The 23,165-nt window shown below is 38.4% G+C and overlaps 1 protein-coding gene across 1 annotated transcript; it reads right to left on the reverse strand.

Moving 5' to 3' along the window:
* Positions 1 to 556: 556 nt before the first annotated feature.
* Positions 557 to 21,173, reverse strand: LOC139949765 (uncharacterized). Its single transcript, XM_071948300.1, has 2 exons — positions 21,013 to 21,173; positions 557 to 4,980 (listed from the first exon to the last, which is right to left on the reverse strand). Exon 2 carries the CDS (start codon positions 4,901 to 4,903, stop codon positions 4,097 to 4,099), a length of 807 nt encoding a protein of 268 aa, XP_071804401.1. The 5' UTR covers positions 4,904 to 4,980; positions 21,013 to 21,173; the 3' UTR covers positions 557 to 4,096.
* Positions 21,174 to 23,165: the final 1,992 nt, after the last annotated feature.

Consider the following 23,165-nt stretch of genomic DNA (forward strand, 5'->3'; position numbering starts at 1 on the left):
TAAAAATGCAGAAACCTTTACACCAAAGGGTGTTAAAATAACACACATTTCGGACGAAACAATTTACACTTGTTTTGGTTTTACCCATATGCACCGATGTGTGTTAGCACTTCGTGTAATTTTTAACCAGAGCTATGCTCTATGTTTTTAACACACTATGTTGTTAATTTTGATTCTCTCTTCGGTATTTAGATGTGACAACACCTAATGGCAACACTATTGGCCAAGTTTTGTAGTGTGTACCCCTCTACAGGTAGGCTACAAGGGTAAGATGTGATAAAGGATGGGAACATTGGGGGACACGCTCTGCCACATATAGATAACATGGTAACTTTTACGCAGACATTCCTTTTCAGGTAGTCCCATTTGTTGTTGATTTCCAATGACATCATTTTCAAATTTTGCTCTGAATGAGTTGCACATCAAAGGTCACCATTTTAAGGATGAAGTTTGAGACTTGTGAATTTCTCCCCACCATTTTCATAAGGACTCTATCTATTGAACAACTGCGTCACAATAATCATGTCGACATCACAAACAAATCAATACGCTGGGATCAAAATGTTAAATTTTGGCAATTGTTTTATATCAATACATTTATTATGGTTGCTTGCACAAATGCATATACATATTTAATATAGGCCAATGCTAATTTTGGGACATTGTAAACAAGAAAACGCGAGATCTTGTCAGTGAATATATGTTTGTCCTCAATCGACGTAACCCATTTTGTGTTTGACGGACTTTATAACCTAAGGGCAGTTTCTACTTCGTGTAGTCAATTAGGTTGATCAATCATGGTCATATACTTATTTCTGTGGCGTGCAAAGATTGTTTGACGAGGAAAATTAAATATTTGTCAGTTATAAATATGTAACTTTTGAAACATTGTTGCAACATTCTTTTTGTGAAAAAAAAACCACAAATAGTAAAAGTGGCCTGGCGTTTCGCCAATAGCAGACTAGTCTCCCTCGAAGTCCCTGAGCGAGTCTTCTTGTAGGCCATAAAGAAAGACTCTGCTAGGGTAACGTCAGACCTCTAACTATTTGTCAGCAAATACACATGTTTCAATATTTTGCCCCTTAGATTTGAATTATATTATTAAATGAACCTAAGTTGCATCAGACTTGAAATGCATAAAGAAACGAATGGTCCCATAAGGAACTGGAAAATGTCAGTTTCCAATAAATACAACTACTATAATATACCTCTTGCACTCTGACGGGAGGGTTTAGAGTGTGACTGATACAAGTCTACGAATCTGGATACAAAATTGCCAGTTCGTTTTGTGTGACACATCTTCTCCAGTAATTATTGTTATTAAATTATTGGCGACTACCTTAGCAAAATGAACGTCGCCATGCAATAGCAATACTAATATAGAAATATTGGTCCTTTTCTCAGGATTGCTTGTCAACTTAGCGCGCCATAATAATTTAAATAACACAGTTTTTATGTAAAAGTTGTCCTCACTGCAAATGAGAACAAGGAAAACACACTAAATAATTCTACACACCCTCAGTCAATAGACAATTCCTAAGCACTGTCAAGAAACCAGCTTCTAGCCCACACTCCTTCATCTAGTTGCTAAAACAGTAAACTTTATATAAAATAATTCATTCATTTTGTCCAATTCATCTCTTTACAATTTAACATCAAAATAAAACCGAGATACTGTGTACAATTTTAAAATACCTGAACGATAATGTAAAAAATTAAAATTTCAAATTTTACAAAAACACAACTTCTGATACACCATGTCATTCACATTCACCTACTTACCCTTTCAATTTCACACTTATCCCCTTTTTCTAAAGCCATCCCTCTTCACAATTAATTACAATTTATTTATATATAAAGGTTTGAATGACTTTCATAATATTGTTTGATTTAAACTTTAAAACTTGTTTCATTCTTAGTTGGCCCACTGAAAATACACCTTTTTTTTTTTACATTGCCTGGTTGACACAACAGTAAAACTGTTTTACGAGCTTTACTTTTTCAGATATGAAACAATACAATGCTAGTGGCGTAAAAATGAAATTTGGTTCACTCTTGGCCCGAATGACAAGGAACACTGTCTACGATACGGAATATACTCGTAGCTGCACAGGGAAAGGGAGAGTTGTTTTTAAAAACGTTGATTTTTTTTTCCAGATATGGAAAATACAATGATGTGGTGCAATGATGTTGTTGATTGATTAAAAAAAAAAAAAAAAAAAAAAAAAGACCGAATGACAAGGAACACTACGATACTCGAGTTTATACCGAATATACGTAGCTTCACACAGGGAAAATGAAGTATTGTTTTACAGACGTTTCTTCAGATATGGAAAATACAATGGTTGGGGTGCAACAAACTTGTTGCTTGGTTCCCTCTCGATCTATACGGAATATCTTAGCTGCATACGGGGGGAATGTAGTAAAGATGACTGCAACATGTCAAACAGGATCATGTTTATCATAATTCTTCACAAAGCTCGTTATAATTCGACATTGCAATGTTTGTATTTCTCTGCAGTGTCTTGCTTTGGCTTTGATCGTTTAAAACCACAAAAGGAACATGCAACATAATCTTAAAGCCCCCACAGTACACCCAGCATGGAACAGTGTTGGTAAGTACTAACAGGTTTATAGACTTCGTTTTGGTTTTACCCTTATACACCGGTGTGTGTTAGCACTGTATAACTCGGTACTTTACCCTTTCCCGAGTTCTGTGAAAAAAAACACATGCATATTACTTGGGTCGGATTCGAACCCACGACCTTTGTAACTCTAGAGCAGTGTCATACCAACTAGCCATAAGTTATAGATATTATTAGATTGATCTGCTCCTATCTGAAATCAGCTAAACAAATCACAAAATAACTTTGAGACTATGTTATTCTGCATACAACGGTGCTTATTTTGTCCATGGAATTGTACCCATGCAGTAAATTAATCAATCATTAACTTGTGTACAGTTTATAATGGCGCAAACCCATATGGTTACAGTCGTATGGTTGATTTTACACAGTATTCGAGAAAGTACTGAGTAAAATGCCAAACACACATCCACAGTAAAGTGCTATTCACACGAAAGCAATTTAAAAGTGGTCCCTTGCTTAATTTTAGCATGGTTGTAAAAATGGTTTGACAATATTTTACAAGAGACCTTGGACAGTACACAAATTGCTGTCCTTTCACACAAGGGAACAGTTTGTAAAACTGTAAAGATATGCTAAAATTTAGCAAGGAACCCTTGCTTATTGGCTCTCGTGTGAAAGAGACAAAAATTGTGTATTTCATCCCGGGTTCAAAATTTAAGACCTAATTTTTTTTTTTTTTTTTTTTCGTTCAACGTAAATTGCATAGGCAAAGAGCGAAACAAATAATTCAAATAGCCGAGAAAACATCGCGAACTTGTTACACACGCTAAACATATTTCTCGAAAGTTTTAATTCTTATAATTAATATTATTAGGGAAACTTTGGTAACGCTAGGTGGCAGCAGATTAACTGTGTAATATGATGTCCATTGTTGAATAAGTTCTGAGCATGGAAAACTATAGCCAAAGGTTAAATGGGGGTCTTTTGGGGACATCCTGGTTTTTTTCTTTGTCTTTTAAATGTCCGTAATATGTATTGTAACTTAAAAATCTGTGCACAACAAATCCATTGAAGCAAAGAGTTTGCTTTCTTGAAATTTTACACTGATATACATTTTTAATGGGGGACGTTTGGGACGCTAGGTGGCAGCAGACTTACCAGGTAAATCTAGTGTTCTTGGTTATGTGCGCGTGCCACAACCACGTGAACAATATACCTTATCGCAAATACTCGGTACGTGCACTAGGCGTGAAATGAGATGCATGTTGGTTTGGCTAGCAATCAAGTTTGATCGCTAGCTAGACCAGCATGACCTCATTCAACAGTTAGTGCTTGCACAATGGGTATCTTTGACAGGTCTATGGACATTTGCCTGATATGTTTGCTGCCACCTAGCGTTCCAAAGTCTCTCATTTGGATTGGATTGCTTGTTTTAGTAATGGTCCATTTTTTTTTATGGTAAAGACTGCCGTTCTTACAGTATTTCTTGGTTTGTATAAGCGACGGATTCAAAAGGGCGCCTCTAGCGACGAGTCATTAAATTCTGGCGCCTGATTTGGCCTCGAGAAGCTTCTATGTCGAAATACATTTCTCTGCAGCGAAATGAGAGTACTGTAAGTGACCTGCAGCCGTGCGCTCTGATCCTCAAGTTTACGTTTCAAGTCGCTAATGACTTTTTTCAGACGGTCCCTTCGGTGGACGACGAGCTGCTGTTTGAGTTTGGTCTTCTCGCGCATGCGCAGCTCTTCCTCCTCCTGTGCCAGGCGGATTTTTTCGTCTACGGCGGCTTTCTCGTCGCGAAGGCGTTTGACTTTCTCCTCTAAGCTTCCTCGGATCTGGTTTATGGTTCTGGAGTGGTCGAAACACTGACCACTGGCTGTGTTTCCAAACCTCTCCTCCCTGTCTCTCACACTCGACGAGCTGGACTCCTCCGAGTCGGTAACTTCATCCAGTGACTCCGCCCTCTCTGTTATATCATACAGACTTTTGTCCGCTTCTATTTCGTCAACCAAACTGAAGGAATTCTCCGATATCCCCGAATCTTCTGTGACGACAGAGCAGACCTTTAAGCTGTCCGTACACACTGAGGTATCCTCACTCCTGCTGTTATCGACAAAACCGGCATCGTCATACGGTGATTTCGGTGACGTCAGAGAATCGTGTGCACAGAAGGAAGGCGGTGCATTTGCGTTCACTTCCAGGTAGTCGACTTTTCCCGCCATGTCGAACTCCACGCCGTCTGCGCATGCGTCATCGTACCCGAGACGAAACTCTGCTCTACTGATTTTGTTTTCCATTAAGTGATGAAGTTTCATGGTTCTTTCGCCCTGTAGTGTAATGTCGATGGGTGCTCCACGTTGTTGTCACATGATACGAATTACAACCAATAGATCTGTACACATAAAGAAAATGGAGACACAAATTGTTAATGGCAAATCCAGTAATCTCATCGAATGGAACATGGGCAAGAAGTTGCCTTTAGACTGAACATCTGACGTCACACTTCGAGCCTCGTGAGTTACACCAGAGATTGGCTTTGAGCCTACGCCAAGATCCTCACGGTCACGTACGCTACATCATTATTTTGATGACTTGAAACATCATTATTTGAACTGAGACTTCTCAGTTCTGAAAATAAATATCCTGCTTTTTATCGACTATCTTGTTCACCAAACGTTTAAAACTACAGAGCGATCTCGTCTGAATCGAACACGTCCTCCAAACGGCCCGAAACATTCATCGTGATTCACGGCAATGACCACGGCATAAATTAAGCCTCGTGCCCAAAGTATCGTATTACGCCCTGTTCGATATCTGCAGGGGGTCGACCACCTGTGTGGGTGGGTTGAAGTCTATACTTAATAAAACATCAGGCGGGTTTCTTGGTAATTCCTTGAACGTAATTGTGGAGCATTGATGGAGGGAGACGCACGTTTAGTCATCCTCATCGCCCCCAAGACATCGTTTAATCTATTTTTTTATTTACTTTTCTCAAGAACCCAACCCCCGTGTTATTATTGTGCTTGACGCAAATCCACATATTTTGTGATTAATAATTTTGTTATCTATATAAACCACAAGGGAAACTGAATAATTTTTAATTGATTTGGGGGTTGAACAAAGAATTGATAAAAGAGTGGGAATCGAATCAACGACCTCCGGATTAACGTGCCGGCGCTCTGCCAACTGGGCGCTCTGCCAACTGAGCTATCTAGCCCTAATAATTTGTTTAAACGCAAGTGAATCTGCTTAGGATGGAATTATTATATTCTCTCTGTCACGAAATCCTAATTTGAAGAATTTCTTCAAGGTATTAGTGAACCTCAACCTTGCCCCATGGTTGCCTCCCTCACCTTTCATCCCGCACACCAATACAAGTGTCTGGCTTCGCGATGAATATCGCCCTGTCTTTATGTATCCTGCATCCCATTATCTGTGACATCTTAAACAGCGATCGAAGAGAACATGTATAAATAATGTTACAGATATTCCTGAATTCAGCCATTGCAGGGACTTAATTAAGGCTCTATTGGGGAATCATTATTTACAGCATGCAGCATCAAGAAGACCTCATGAAGAACAATTGTGCATAAACCACTTCATTAATAAATTACAGTCCGTCCATTTGAAGAAGAAAAAAAATCAGTCACTGTAAATCTTATGGTAAAAAATTAATACACTGGAAATGATCAACACTGATCTCGATCAACAATAAAAGGACATTATAGTTAAAAGGATTTGAATACAATGTATTTATAAATGTCCTGCCGTCGATTTCACCAAACTCTTCCTAACTTAAGATCAATCTTAGGACTTAGGACGAGTCCTACCCCTGCACTGTAGCATGCAGACCTTAAGATTAATTCTAAGTTAGGAAGAGCTACTCGTCCTAACTCGAGATAGGATTATTCCTAGCGTTTCGTGAAATCGGCTGCAGAAATTGTTATGGGACATGACTCAAACGATAACAATAATATTCCTCGTGATTAAATTATCATAACTTGACATTTCTCCCTAAGACACAGTTTGCTAGTCAAATATATATTGTAATCCTTCATACAGAATCAAATAAAAAACGCCGCAGGTTTTTTGCCCTTAAATGGTCTGGGTACTTTTTGTAACGCGTCCTCAAATTCCAACTAAACTTACGCGTTTTGACGAATGATAGAAGAAAGATTCCCTTAAAATATCACTTGCTGAGGTAAGGAGTAATTTTCGTCTCAGTTTTAGGATGTAAAACGTACAGTTACTTTTGTTATCGTGGGTTGAACACGTTTTTGGTTTACTCCCCTTTTTGAGCAGACCAAATCCCTAATGTGGTATAATTAGCAGTGATGCATTTCGTACAATATGGTTTTCCTCATGTGTACCCACGCATGACGTAGCTAATTAATGCAGATATCAATTCATAGAATGATGTATCAGTGTCTGACGTCATATAAAATGTTATTGCCTTAAATGTCACTCGAAATGTACTCCAGAATCAGTCCCCCTTGTGATTTGTTACTTCATGTAGAAACTCATTAAAAAAGTCGTTAATGTTAAAATGTTAAAACTATAATTTGAATATCACGTTGCAATTTAATACATTTTATAGGAAATTTAACAAGTATAGCAAATGTAAGAAGTATATAAAGTTGGATAAATATGTCAAATAGCAAAATATCAAACAATAAACCACAAGATAAATTAAATGTAAACAATATGACACAATGTGTATTTCGTTATTCGTTAAATATTTATATCAAATAACAAATTATCAAATAACAATATATTACCACGCAGACGTCAACAAGACAATTAATGTATGTAAGAAACTCTATTTTCAGATTTCACAATTTGTTGAAGGTCATTAAGTCACATTTTCTAATCTAAATGTCAGTCCACATGACAAGTACGGGTCTCATAGCTCCCCTTATTTGCTCGCAATTATACCTCTGAGGAAGGAAATCATCCATGGCTATATAAAAAATAATAAAAAACATCCGGGTATGACATGAATTTAAAGGGATAGTTTTTTTCTACATTTGTTTCTTAAAAATGTGTCTACATGTACTGATAATGATCTGAAACTTAATGGCAACAACAACAATAACAGCTTTGGTTTAGGTCAGGTCACAAAGAAATGTTTTTCCTGTATAATATTTGTATAATAATATACATTTTAAATCGGCTTATGCAATGGATTTTGTGTACACATTTCACGAGGATACTTTCATTCTAAGCTCTTCCGAGTCAACATGACCCGGATCCGGGTCCCGTTGGGATAGACCCATTTCTGGGTCAGTATGACTTGAAGTCTGTGTCAAAATGACCAACAGAAAAGGGTTAAAATGACGCAGCATCTGAGTTAAGTTTTCCGGGTGTCATCTTGACCCAGAAATGGATCAGCCTGACATAAAAATGGATCAGAATGGAAAAAAAATTGACCAGTCTGACCAATAATTTTTTGGAGCAAATTGAAGTGTGGGTTATTTACCTCATACTTTAAATTTCAGATACCGATCGTCATTTAGCCCACGACACTCACACAAACTCAATTATGTCTTTAACAAAAGGGGATGCCGTGCCTCCATGGGACATTGACATTTTCATGAACAACTTATCGAGCCCGAGGCGCAAGGATACTTCTATGATAACATCATCACGATCCACTTGAAACCGGCGAAGTGTTCAAGACAAAACCGCCTTAAATTTACCTTCTTAGTTTTCTTGTTTTTATATTTGTTTGCGATATTGTGAACTTTGGTACCCCTTGAGGGGTTCCTTCAAGATGTTTCATTTTCACTTAATTAAAAATAAGAATGGAAGTTGAATGGAGGTTAGAATTTCACACAAGAAACAAATATATAGCTCAACACATAATTGTTTTTTGTTTTTTTTGTGGGCCAGTGTTTCTTGTTTTAAAAGCAGGGTATACTTATTGTTGAAGTAGTTCTGAGCTTGCACACAAATCTGAGACTGTGAGTTTACCTGGTAACTGAGTCTGCTGCCAGCTAGTTTCCCTAAAAACGTATCCCTATCAGTTCGTCGACTCACACATAGGCCTATAGCAAAGATCTTTAAGGGGGGGGGGGGGTGGGGTACACGGTTGATTATCACTCTTAAAATTAATGGCAGAAACCCGCAGTAGCCTGCGATACGTGTATACATCATTTTGAGAAATATTTCACTTCGAAGTTATGTTTATGTACAATTCTTTTTATCCAACAAAATTTGAATATGACCCGCTTACTATCGTAACGCTTCTCAAATTTTGTATAACTATTGGGGATTATTCTTCCTGGTGTGGACATTCGCTCCGGATTTTAGTGGGTGTTAACTCAAAAACGCACCCACTTTTTAAATTGAAATTTTCACAGGTTGGTTTTATTATACACAATCGAAAACCAAAGGTACACTTTGCATTTAAAGTTGTTTATTACAGTTGCAATATTTTCTGTTTGATCGAAAGATATCATGACACATCAAAATATTGACTCGCAGGAGAAAATCCCCAAGAACCGGTTTATGGTTCTTAAAAAACGACATCAAGAACAAACATTTAATTTTAAAATCTGATTTACTGCCGGCTCTGATTTTACGCACGAAGTCCCCCATCAGAGAACCTACACAAGTTTCGAACAAAATAGGCATTAAAATTTGCATTATTTATAAGCCGTTTCCGTAGCAACCGCTGGATTCGCGACTGTATATTCGCGTCACACAGCGTTTAATTTAACATCGAGGCTGCAATTTATGGGACTGAGTTCTGCAACATGCCTTGTCAAGTTTAATACATGGTGTGAGAAACAGAGTCTTTCATTCTATGATGTATCGCCGTTTATGTGACTTTTAAAGGGCCAATTCTCACGAGGCAATTTCCAGGCAATCAGTTCTTCATTAAAAAAGGAAAATGGGTCACATTTCAATGATCGCCTCTTTTTTATGTGGATCGTAGGAAATTGTACGAAACTTGACTCATGTGTACTAAGTGATCCTTCATGTAGCTTGCACCAGTTTGTTGCCTCCAAATTGTCTTTAAAAGTTGCATGTGTGACAAGGCTCTTCAACTCAGTAATTACAATCTTTTACGGTGAAATCATGCACTTTGCCGTTTGTTTTCTTCTTTATAGACCTGTGTTTTGTTTCTCAAAGGGCTAAGACAGTACTTATCTGCAAATCACTGTGACTTTGTTCTTTGCTAAGCAAAGTGTGATGTCACAGTACATAACATTACTGACTAGTGACGTTGGCCCCCAGTACAAAATGTTCATTGAATGTGTTATAGGCCTACATGATTAGTAGAAGCTGACAAAATACTCGCACAGTGTTCATGTTTTATAACACATTATTATCATATTAATAAAAACCTGTTAAATTTGTTCAAACAGTCAGTCTCCAGGGGAAAAATCACTCAGGTTTTGTTTATTTATGGGTTTATTGTTTGATTCTACTGCAGATCGGAAAAATGCGATTGCTTCATGACAAAAATTACATGATGGGATCTTGTTGCACGGTGCAGACCATTCCAGCACAGTTCAATTTGGTAATAATTTGCCAATACAGAAATAAGATGATCTTTCCGATCATTCAAGGAGTCTCGGCACCAAGCTAGCAACAGCCAATCTCTCTCATTCATACAAACACATTTTGTTTAACGTCTTGATATGATGATTTGCATGCACCAATCAGTAAATTGTAATTAAGGAACGAGACGACCGTACTTATCATTGTGAAACCAGCAGTTAGCTGCAACCTTTCGATTGCACGTCCTACAGTCTAACCACTTGAACACCTTGCTCGTTAAGCAAAACGATTAGGGAGAATACACAATGTACGATAGCTACGTTGCTTGAATGGTGTACCATGGTAATAATGAATGACGTCACGAGCGTTAATGACTCAACGTCATTAGTCATTTTGGATGAGTAAACGATGAGCACATCGGGCGTCCTTCAAGACTCTATTCTTGGTCCAAGAACGCAATAATGTCGAGGATACGTATGTGTTTAATTGGTGAAATTAATCTATTATTCCTGAATGATGTCGAATATGTTCTCGACGTGTCTCCTTTTTTTGCGATTTTAGAATTTGTTTTTTTAAACACCAATACTTGTGTTTGCTATGTCTGTCAATCATTGTAATTCCTTGGCATAGCAATATTTTTTTGTGGATTTCGTGTAATGAGGATTATTGATGTTATACTGATTTTGTTTAAGTGAATAAATGAAGCTATATAGCTTCAAAGCAATATGGCAAACACACATATAAAAAGGGGGAAAAGAAAAAGAAAAATACTTTACAAGAAGCGCAAAAACCCCAACAGAAATGTATACACTCTAAAATTGCCCGGTCAGATTTGACCCATATTACGTTGAGCCTGATGGATTTCATCTCTGATTCAGCGTTAGTTTGACATTATGTTGACACAAATTCCGGGTCACATTGACCCATAATGAGTCAGGCCTCAGTCCGGACCCAGAATCCGGATCAGTTTTGACACGAAAGTGGTTAGCACCATGACCCATTATTTGCCGTTTTCAGGTTACCAAATAATGTAATTTATTTCTTACAGGTTGGTTTTACGGTGGCCTTGTTGAAAACCACGGGATGAAACGTCGACAAACTGTTTTGCAATCCTATTATGTATCACACATGTGGAGTGAGTCCGGTACAATCATGCTGTCGGACTGTGCAACTGAACTCCGAGGTAAGCTTTGTTGAACAGTTTTACAATTCTTTGCACAATTATTTCTAACATCAACTGTTTATCACTTCTAAAATTCACACGTTTATGTAATGAGTTTGGAGGGCAATGTTAGTGTCATTAAAGACGTGTAATCATGCTACTTTTGTTGTTTCTTTGAGCAGACTATGCGATGTAAACATTCAGAATTGGGCCATAATTGAGCCAGATTTGGGGTCCTGGGGAGGGGGCTAACCCATTACTGTGTCAGGCTTGCCCAGAAAATGGTGTTTTTTTTTACGAGCTGTGTTGCTGAATCAGTAACTGAGTTTGACCCTATTTGTGTCACTTTGACACAATTCCGGGTCATATTGACCCAAGACTTGGTCAGGATCCACGGTACTCCGATTTTGTGTAAATTGAGTGTGTATTGTTTATAATTGTATAAAAACAAAATGGACTATGTTACAATTTTGTTCTCAGCAAAAAAACAAAAGTAATACAATATTTGCACCACTTAAACGAGCACATAGTGGAAGTGCTTTTATGTCCTATCTGAATATCCCTTGGGGTGCAGGCATAATATAGCATCGACTGAATCCGATACTAAATTCTTGTCCCTGTATTCCTTTAAAATAATAATGCGGCAGCGCGAGAGAGAAAGGGATGGTGGGGGAGGTAGCCCATGCTCACACGTGACGGCGGCGATGCGCAGACGAAACGCCGCAGGCCGCACTTCCGCCGTGCCCGGATTTTCACCGTCAGGGAGACCAAAACCCGCTTTAGAAAAACAGAAGGTGCACTATCGGCTAGCATTGCATCATGACATTTTGTGCTGGGAAGGTTTCATACACGCCACGCACTTTATGATTGTAAGCCTGCATCACACCCACACAAACGGCTGCATTCAAGACTATCTTGGGTTGATAAAGCGAGGTGTTACGTTTGACACGTTAAGTGTCACTCGCTGAACCCTTTCAGGCAGCTATCGTAAAGCGACGTCTGGATGCAAGACTAGCTTCACGCGAGCTTTATGCAAACATATTGGGAACAAATAGCAACTTCTTGAATTGTAAACATTGTTTCAGCAAAGACATGTCTGTAGATGTGTGAGAAAGAGGCACCGTCACTAGAAGAAGGTTTCACATGTAATTTGATTTTAAGACCAAGCAATACATAGTGATGTTCTTACAGTATTATGCTAAGCAATTAAAAATTTCCCATTGATAGGACCTTGTTTGTGTGTGTTGTTATATATCTGCTGCTTATGTTGCGACCTCTGCGTTTACTGTCGACAATGATATTGCTTAGTTGGGTTAGGTTGATAAGAACTTTACTTAATGAACATTTTTGGATATTTGAAATGTGCTTATGCTTAGCCGATGACGCAGACATTCCTTTTGAAACATGACATAGCGAAATAATAAGTATAAAGCTTTCTTCTAGATTTTCGTTGGCTATAGCTTTTGATAACTCACTGTACGGTTTAGACACTATTCTTGGCTGCATGATAATATAGTATAAATGATAAGCCTTAAAGGGGCTATGTACTTTTTGGGGGACAAAAAACACAATGTCCACAGATTTATATTAAACTTACACAGTTTGAAGATAATGATAGTAGTTAGCTTCCCTGAAAATATTACTTGCTGAGGTGCTGTAGTTTTTGAGAAATGAGTAAAACAATGTCATTAAAATAATTTTCGTCTCACTGATCATGAGACGAAAATTATTTTAGCATGTAAAAATATATTATATTTTCATGACATTGTTTTACTCATTTCTCAAAAACTATAGCACCTCAGCATCTAATATTTTCAGGGAAGCTTTCTACTATAATTATCTTCAAACGGTGTTTAATGTAAATCTGTGGACATTGTGTTTTGTGTTACAAGTACCCAAATCCTTTAAAATAACCAAAGTTGCGTTTATTCATTTTACACAAAATGTTTGGGTGTTTTTTTTATATTATTAATACTTATGAATTCATGGGGTTACGTTATTAATAAATGATAATCAATACATTTGAGAGCTCATATTCAGCTCATACCGGTGGAAAATCACATTTCATAGAAGGCTGCAAAAATTAATCTTATATCTAATAATATATCAAATAAATTAAAACTGGGCCAACCTTTTCGAACCAGAATGTGTTACCGTTCAAAACTGTAATTCCCCCAATCGCCATGTAATAAATAATTGATACGCTTCGGTGAGTAATAACTGAGAAGCACTCTCTCATTCGCCTGGTATCGCTAAAAGCCCTAACGGGGACCGTGATAATATCGAACTAGGCTTTTATTAAAGTTCTTGGAACAGGCTGCCCGTGAAGAATGCAAGCCAGTGATGCGCGAATGGCACCTTCTCTGTGTTATAATCCGGACTGTCTGGGGAAAGTGTGATTTCAACTCAGGTCAGGTATAGCCCTTCTCCTGATACCGCCAAGGAGATTTATTAAAATTGTAGAAGATAGAATAGATAAAACAAGGAAGGTGTAGTAGCACTTAAAGAATGAAGCCCGTCTCATACTTCCTGCGAATTCTAATGGCATACGAATTAAGTAGGATTTGAAACTTTGAATGGGATGGAAATACAATATGGAAAGGTTGCGTTAACACCATGTAATGGTTATCTCTAAATGAGTTGGAGTGGTTCTGAAAAGAGCCGTTGGTTTCAACTCGACGTTTTGATCATTATGCTCTGGAAAGAGCCGTTGGTTTCAACTCGACGTTTTGATCATTATGCTCTGGAAAGAGCCGTTGGTTTCAACTCGACGTTTTGATCATTATGCTCTGGAAAGAGCCGTTGGTTTCAACTCGACGTTTCGATCAGTATGCTCTGGCGATTAGAGCATACTTATCGAAACGTCGAGTTGAAACCAACGGTTCTTTTCAGAATCACCCCAGCTCATTTAGAGATAGTCATTACATTACCGAAAACCTTTCCATATGGCATACGAATTGTTGACGTCACAGGGCTTTTGTCCGCAGGAGTTGAGGAAATTTCAACTGAAGGGAATTATTCGTTGCAAATTTGTGACGTCAAAACCCTTTAAATCTGTCTTTTTTTTTAAGACAGTCTGTTTTATTGCCAAATATTTTAAGTGTCATCTTTACCTTCGAGCTATATAATAGACGATGACTGATATAACCCACCCATAAATTCTTAAGTTGTATTTTGCATAATGTATGGTGTTAACGTACGGGCATCCCTTTACCCGCAACCAAGTCTTTGCTGTACGTTTATCATTGCTCTTGATATCTCAGACCTCGTGAGAAGAATTTTAGTTGATTTTGTTCTTATTCTGCTCCTTGCTTTTGTACGGACGGAAATGCCTGCAAGTACTTGACCCAACCATCGGGGGAGCCTTCAACCACAATCGCCCCGCGGAATTCTCAATCGGTTTCGATGACGGCTCAGAAGAAAGAGCCTGAGTTGAAATTCTGATCATGAAAATTACGGCGAACACGAGATAAGAGTCCTTTCTTTCGACTTGCATTATTTAAACGCCGTAAAGTGTAACATAAGTCGAGGCCACGCTGACGCATAAACGGGTCTGATCCCACGGAACCCGGGTCAACTCTGACCCGGAAGTGATCAAGAACAATAGGTCACCCTTTCAGCAATATTGGTTGAACCAGGTATAGCTTGAAGACTTATATGATGTCGATTTTATGAGACGGTCTTTCCACCGCCTTTTAATTAAATCTCAAAGAGAGGGGTTTTGGATTGATTCACGATGGGTTTGAGATGAGTTGACACCACACCATCTGCCAGTGTTTCGTGCCGAGTCGTCGTGTGTACGTGGAACGAAGAAGGAAATGTTACAGGAGAAAGGGCGAAAGCAATTAATGTGCACAAATTTTGTTTTAAGACAGCTGAATGTAAAAGTTTGTGAGAGTTTTCTGCCAGTCATTATAGGAAGGTTAAATTCTGGCAAAGTGAAAGTACCTCTGTGAGGCATAATTATCGGATCTTAAAGGCAGTGGACACTATTTGTAATTACTCAAAATAATTATCATCATGAAAGTTTTCTTGATTACGAGTAACGGGTAGAGGTTGATATAATAAAACATTGTGAGAAACGGCTCCCTCGTATAGTTTTCGAGAAAGAAGTAATTTTCCACGAATTTGATTTCGAGACCTCAAGTTTAGAATTTGAGGTCTCGAAATCAAGCATCAGAAACCACACAACTTCGTGTGACAAGGGTGTTTTTTCTTTCATTATTATCTCGCAACTTCGACGACCGATTGAGCTCAAATTTTCACAGGTTTGTTATTTTATGCATGTTGAGATACACCAAGTGAGAAGACTGGTCTTTGACAATTACCAATAGTGTCCACAGTCTTTGATTGCTTTTAGAAAACTGTGCAAGAAGAGCAAACAAGAATGAGTCAATCTGACTGTCTGTTTATGAGCCCAGTGAACTCGACAAACTCACACAGAACCAAGCTAGCAACAGTCCATCTCTCTCATACAAACATTGGTTCAAAAAATGGTGATTCAGTAGTTAGACGACATTATTCTCTTGCAACAGACTAGTATTCAGACTTGTAATATTCTGTATATGCATTCTGATACACCAAGTAGAATGTTGGTCTTTGACAATTACCAAACATTTCCAGTGCCTTTAAAGGTTTAATATTTGATTGCCTTCGATTGCCAGCGGTTCTGACCGTTTTAAAACACCCTGACATAACACGTAAAGACGTGATACAGATTTGCTTGCATCATGAGACCCAACATATCTACTAAACATGTCTGGACTGGAGTTAATGCCACCCACCTACCCAAATGCGTCAATGCAAAGGATACACCAACATTTCCTCGCCCACGAACTGTGAAGTCCTCTTCCTTACTCTATGTTCCTGGCAAAACATCGAATGTTTCGATATCCATTCTGTGAGTGATCGCGAAACGTATCGTGCAGAAACGTTTGTAAAACTTTGAGGTGATTTTCCGGCAATTTGAAAAAATATAATCGGTCCATTTAAAGGCAAAGTATACCTTTAAATCGTTTAACCGATCGATTGCTTTAATCCTATACAAATGAACAATAAATAACATGTGAACATTTCAGTTCAAGGGGTGGTCGCGTTGTTTAGATATCGCCGGAAGTCCGGAGCGAATATGACCGTGGGGGTACACACAATCTGAGAAGCGTTACTGCGGCAACGCTTCTCAGATTCAAATGTTTGTGCGCAAAAACTGATATTTTATACTACTATTAATATGTGTTGTTGGCTTCTTACTATAGTTTGCATCGCCATTCAGAAGAGTGATTACCATACGGTCGTATACCTTCCTCGTGTTACTCAATTTCGTACACGATATCTCTACGCGACACAATATACGTACACGATTATGATAACAATACGTACATACATTGCAAATATATGTACATACGTGATAACTATATACATAAGTACATGATAACTGTACGTACATAATAACTATAACATGCAAACAATACGTACCGGTACGTATGTGATAACTATACATACATACATGATAATATACATACATACATTGCAAATATATGTACGTACGTCATAGCTTTACATACGTACATGATAACTATACGTACATCTATATATACCTACTTGCAAACAATACGTACGTACGTGATAACTGTACGTATATGATAACTGTACGTATAAGATAACTATACATACATGTACGTACGTACATTGCAAATAGATGTACGTACATGATAATTATACGTACATACATGATTAATTTACGTACGTACATGATAACTGTATGTAAGTACACACTAACTTTATGTACATACATGATTAGTATAATGCACACACACCCTATTTGATCCGGTGTGGGGTAGAAGTACCCTACCCCGTATTTTGTACTATCAACCAAAAGATGGATTCCAGTTCTTCAGTTTTGGTTAATGGACTTCTTTAGAGAAAAGTAAAAACCAAAACCCAGTCAATACTAAGCATCTGTACCCTGCATATACATGCATCCTGCATAAATCACTCAGTCAGCATAATATTACAACACATTTACTGGTTGTATTCAAGCTCGCACCGAACCATTATTATACATCTCATTAAAGTACATAATTAATCTGGCTGAGTTGATTTGAATTGGTGTCAAACGAGCCGCTAATTTGTGTTTCACTGAGCATACGGGGGTAACTTGTTAATTGTGATTAGGTAACAAATATCACTGCCATTAATGAACTATAGTACCTATATAGTGCCTGGATGATCTGCCGAGGTTTGGGGACTTCGGAATCGCACAGAAAATTAAAAGAATGTAACTCAATTCAACTCAAACTTTCTTGAAGAAAAAAAAAATGAACAATGCAAATGCGGGAATGTTATGTAGACCTAAATAATAGCGAATTGTAGTAAGTGTGAAAGATGGCAGTCAAAATAAGTATGGAGGCATCATCTACGCGACCATCTTTTGAAATGAAATTAATTTTCAGATGTCAGTTTTATTGTACACATCTACATTAAATGATAGGGTTAAAACATAAGAACGGTTACAAACACCGATGGTATACTTTGCCTTTAACATTGCGTATGGCTTAAATTGATCGGTCACTACACCGTGAGAAATAAGATGGCAGCGTTCATAGGCAGGTCATTACAATTATTTACATGTTGCAGGGTTGGCAATAATATAAGAAACAAATTCTCGTGCTACAATACTCTTGCAATAATAATATAAAGCTTCGGGGTCTCGGCAGTTCCGGGTAGGCCTCACACTCTGCCTTCCCTAGTGTTCTTTGCTCAATGCCCCGGGTTAAAAAAAGAAACTGCGTTTGCCGTTTCACACTGGCATACATTGGTGATGTACTTCATAACTGGGCCCAGTGGAAACTTGGTTGGCAATCCTGTTTTATCAAGGAAGAGATTTCACGCTATAAGCAATTTTTTGTGCATAGCAGCTCTACGAGAATGGGACCTGGAGAAAGTATCAACCACCCCGTTGATACTGAGCTCTCGAAATGCCATCTAACTTGTTGACCGGGGAATGAGAGAGTTCACTGTATGGATGATAAACGTATTGTCCACATCCCGAGCAATATCCCAAGCATGGACACCTTGTGTAATTGTCAAAGATCAGTCTGTATCTCAACATATGCACAAAATAACAAACCTGTGAAAATGAATTCTTTCTCAAAAACGAGGTTTTTATTTTAGAGAGAGCCGTTTCCCACATTGTTATATACCATCAACAGCTCTCCATTGCTCGTTACCAAGTAAGTTTTTATGCTAACAATTTTTTTGATTAGTTACCAACAGTGTCCAGTGCCTTTAAAGGAACATTAAAGGCACTTTATGTTATCCACCATGATACACAAACTGACAATCCTGTAGAAGTTTGAGATCGATCTAGGAGACACTTGCGGACGCTAGGTGGCAGCAGAATTTCAGGATTTATTGCGCATGTTCATGAGTAGGAAACCATTTGCAATTTTACTGATACGTTATGCTGCGAGTAAGTCTTTCAGCGTCTCCCATTAGGAGCAATAAATTATCATTTTATGCAAATGATAGTCACCAAGTTAATTACAAAGGAGCAGGTGCTGGATCAGTATGCTGTTTGTGACTGTGTTAACGGTAATGAGTTCTATCAAGAGTTTTTTTAATGAGTCGCGTTGGTGAGTTTGGTTTACAATCATGAAGTTCAAGGCAAGCTCTTTCATCCTTGAACTATGGTAAATTTTTCTTTCTATGTTGTGTGTTGGTGACTTTTGTGACATGGAATACTCGTTGAAATCTTCAGAGATCTCTGGTAACATGAAGTCATGACACCAAAGTGCATTGCCCTTTGGGAGGGGGTCAAAGTCTTTGATATCCCAAACTGGATCCACATATCTAAGAGGGGCTCTCGATCATCCTCAGATTTGTTGGTCTTTTTTGTGTGTTTTGCAAGGTGCTTATAAAAGATTTTCACTCATATACTTTGTACACTTTGTCCAAACACTCAGACCCAGGTCTAGCCCACTTTTACTGATCTATTTCGAAAGATTCTGTATACAGGCTTCTAAACAAAGGTTTTTGTTGCCATTAATTTTAAGAGTGACTACCAAACGTATACCCGCCTTCCCTTTAAATATTTTAAATAACTTACTTTTGTATTTTGTTCTTATCTCAAAAGTCAAAATTTCAAAACACGGGGCGGGGAGGGTGAGGGCATCGATAAACTGTGTGAGGCACTTTATTCTTCCACATTCTGTATATTATGATTACATACGGTAGTTTCATGACACATTATTCCCTTACCTATTGAATCATCAGGTGCAGAATGCTCGGCTATAATGACAGCCATGGCATTATGGATGACCTTAAATTATTCATCCATGACTCACGGTATATCCCACAGCGATTACTAAAACACTTAAGCGTCAATTGGAGCTCCTATCAAGGAAGTTGCTTAATTAAACGGCTGTTTACTCTGGGGTCAGAGCTTACCCGGATTCATACTGGGTCGCAGAGGGCCTGACTAACTTATGGGTCAAGACGACCCGGAATATTGTTCAAACTATCACTAAAAACTGTGACCAGTTGAAGTAGAATCTGACGCATGACCCATGACCCCATGTGACTCGGGTCGAGTCAGCCTGAAACACGAAGGCACATGTGACTCGGTTCAGTCATGCGGCACAGGGTAAGGCTCAATCTGGCCCGGTTCGAGTCACGACCCACAGTTTAAGGCCCCCTGTGACTCAGGTCGAGTTAGCTTGACCCACACTTAGGGCCCCTGTGACTTGGGTCAACCCATGACCCACATAAGGCCCCCTGTGGCCGGGGTCGAGTCAGTCTGACCCACAGTTAAGGCTCCGTGTGACTCGGGTCGAGTCATGACCCACAGTTAAGGCCCCCCTTGTCTCGGGTCAAGTTATCCTGACCCATGGTAAAGGCCCCATGTGGCCTAGCATAGGTCGAGACAGCTTGACCCAAAGCCCCCTGTGGCTCGAGTCGATGTAGGTTGACCCACGGGTAAGGCCCCTGACCCTGGAGTTCTTAAGAGTGTATTAGTGCAACAGTGGTTCTTCGAAGATTTATTTTAGCCGACTGTTTTCAGCTTACTAACCAAATCAAAACATTTTTTTTCATAGTAAAAAATATCAATTGATAAACAAACCGTTCCTGCTGTTGTTGGGGATGTGCTTTATGGAGGTTCAACTACGTGCATATTTCGTTTGCGGCAATTAAAATAAAAAATATTAAAATTGTCTACTTGTTGTTTTAAAAAAAATGCTACTTTCTCCACTGTATTATGATAGTGTTTCAGAAGTGTGTCCTCGTTGGCCTTGATATTGAAAATATATTGCATCAATTCAATCGTTTATGTTTAGACAAGTCGCAGGGACTTGCAGCAATACACACAAACAAAATTCTGGTATAGAAAACACTGGTGTCTGTGTTGGTTAGAATGATAAAGCATATCATGGTTTTGCCAAAACAAGGCAGGTGTTTCCGTCTGAATAGGAACATGCTCTTCTTATTATGTATTTTTCCAACCATAAAGCTTGGCATTCAGCAGTATAACAACAAAATAAACAATATAGGTATTCAGTGTAGAATTGCAACGGGGTAACAACTACATTGACTTGAGAAATGAACATCATGGTGTATAGAACCTATTGAGAAAAGCTAAGGCAATTTATTATGTACACAGTCAGATGGACTCTCCCCTCAGACAGGCATATTATAAGGAAACAACATGCAACCTGTCTGGTAGGTTACGTCTGAAGGAAGAATAATAAGTCTTACCTTTTCTCATGTTAACGTCATCGTCATCATCATCATGCCAAACGTCTGGATGGTTATCTCACAGAAATATCTCGCTAGTGTACGCTTGCTGTTTGATTAAATGACAGACTGGTATTTCATGACAGTCTGTTTTGGTTCTCTCGTGTGCAAAACCTCCAGTAATTATGCTGAGGCGAGGACACTGCCGCGCGGGCTTCGCTACTTGACATATATTTTGGTTGTACTCATCGCGAGCCCTCTGACACTGTAACTAAATCCTGCATTCGCCCGTTTCCCGCCTAATGAGACACGCCGTCCAATCAGCGACGGTGTTATATGAGCGCCACGGCCCTGCTTAGCTATTCACGCACAGTGGTCTGAATTTATAGCAGACGGCAATTTACGGCCGTACGCGTGTCTGATTGAAGGGTCGGGTGTTGGCCAATGGGAGATGCTCTCTCATGGTAATGAGACCAACCGTTCGTGTCCAATAATGAACGCGATACCACTTTTCGCGCTCTCCCATCGATCAAAAATCACTCGGGCTAAAGCTTACAGGCTCTAGTGTCAAAATTCAGCTCGTCGGGGTCAGATTGTGTCAAAGAAGCAGTGATATTATGCATGTACAATCATAGCAAAATATAAGTGGGTTTCTTTTAGGAAGACAAGGAATTAAAAGACAGGTATAGGCCCTACGTTTGGCTAGCACTCTTGGGTTAGAAGCACATACATCTTTCGATGTTAACGATTTTTGTTAGCATAGAATTCCACTTTGAAGTAATGTAGTTATGCAAAAAAATAATGTGGTTATTCTTGTGCCCCAAAATTTAAAATGAGAAGCGCGACTGCAGTAATGTGTGCTACTTATAATAAAAAGTTGCAACCAATTTATCCACTGAGTTATTACAGGGAATATAGTAAGCCTAACTTAGCTTTTGTTTTTGCTTGTTGATGGTATGTTGTTGATGGTATGGTTGTTGTTGTTGTTGCTGTTTATTCTTTCTTTTTATTTATTGCTGACTTAAAGACACTGGACACTATTGGTAGTTGTCAAAAACTAGCCTTCATAGTTGGTGTATCTCAAAATAGGCATAAAATAACAAACCTGTGAAAGTTTTAGATGTTTGATTTTGAGACCTCAAATTCTAAATGTGAGGTCTCGAAATCAAATTCATGGAAAATTACTTCTTTCTCTGAAACATTACTTCAGAGGGAGCCGTTTCTCACAATGTTTTATACTATCAACCTCTCCCCTTACTTGTTACCAAGAAAGGTTGTATGCTAATAATTATTTTGAGTAATTACCAATAGTGTCCACTGTCTTTAAAAGCAGTGGACACTGTTGGTAATTACTTAAAATATTTATTAGCATAAAACCTCACTCGGTAACGAGTAATGGAGAGCTGTTGGTACTATACAACAATGTGAAAAACGGCTTCAGCTGAAGTAACTTAGTTTTTGAGAAAAAGATGATTTTTACAGGGTTGATATTTTATGCATATTGTTGAGATACACCAAGTGAGGAGACTGGTCTTTGACAATAGTTACCGATAGAGTCCAGTGTCTTTAACGGGAAGGCATACGTTCTATGATCAGTCTTAAAATTAAAGCCAATAGCAAATTTTTCATAAGAAGCCTACAACAGATTTCGATAGTGGCATTTTGAAGACAAACAACACTTTATTGTGTGCAAAGAACAATCGAATTGAATAATTTTGGGACCATCGATGCATGTTACAGACTCCAAAAACATGATTGTATTTCATTGAGAAAGTAAATGTTTTGGTGTGCGAACCAATATATTTTGAATGACACGATATGCAGTAGAAGAACAATATTTTAATACAAACTGTAAAAAATATGCCCACCAGTTACCGTGCGTGTTGCCTCATCCCCAGTTGATCTCTTAAAATAATTTGTTTCACAGCGCCCTCTATTGTTGTTGACAAATACTATTATAAACATACGGCGGCACATGTGCGAATTACAAAAAAGTGTGTGTTTTGAATTGTCCGTGTCTGAGTAAATTGACAGGTAAGTTAATGTTTAAAGCAAAGTTTAGGAGATGAAAATGTGAAGTGTAAAGTGGTATTGTTGCAAGAGTATAATATTATGTTTATATTTGTGTAAAGGGGTGTTCCTTTCAGTCAAAAGTGTGAACAACTTGTTTGTTT

The sequence above is a fragment of the Asterias amurensis genome, chromosome 17, assembly GCF_032118995.1.
Source record: "Asterias amurensis chromosome 17, ASM3211899v1".
NCBI lineage: Eukaryota > Metazoa > Echinodermata > Asteroidea > Forcipulatida > Asteriidae > Asterias > Asterias amurensis.

Coding starts and splice junctions, on each gene's coding strand:
- LOC139949765 (XM_071948300.1), bottom strand. CDS start 4,903: ATGAAACTTCATCACTTAATGGAAAACAAAATCAGTAGAGCAGAGTTT.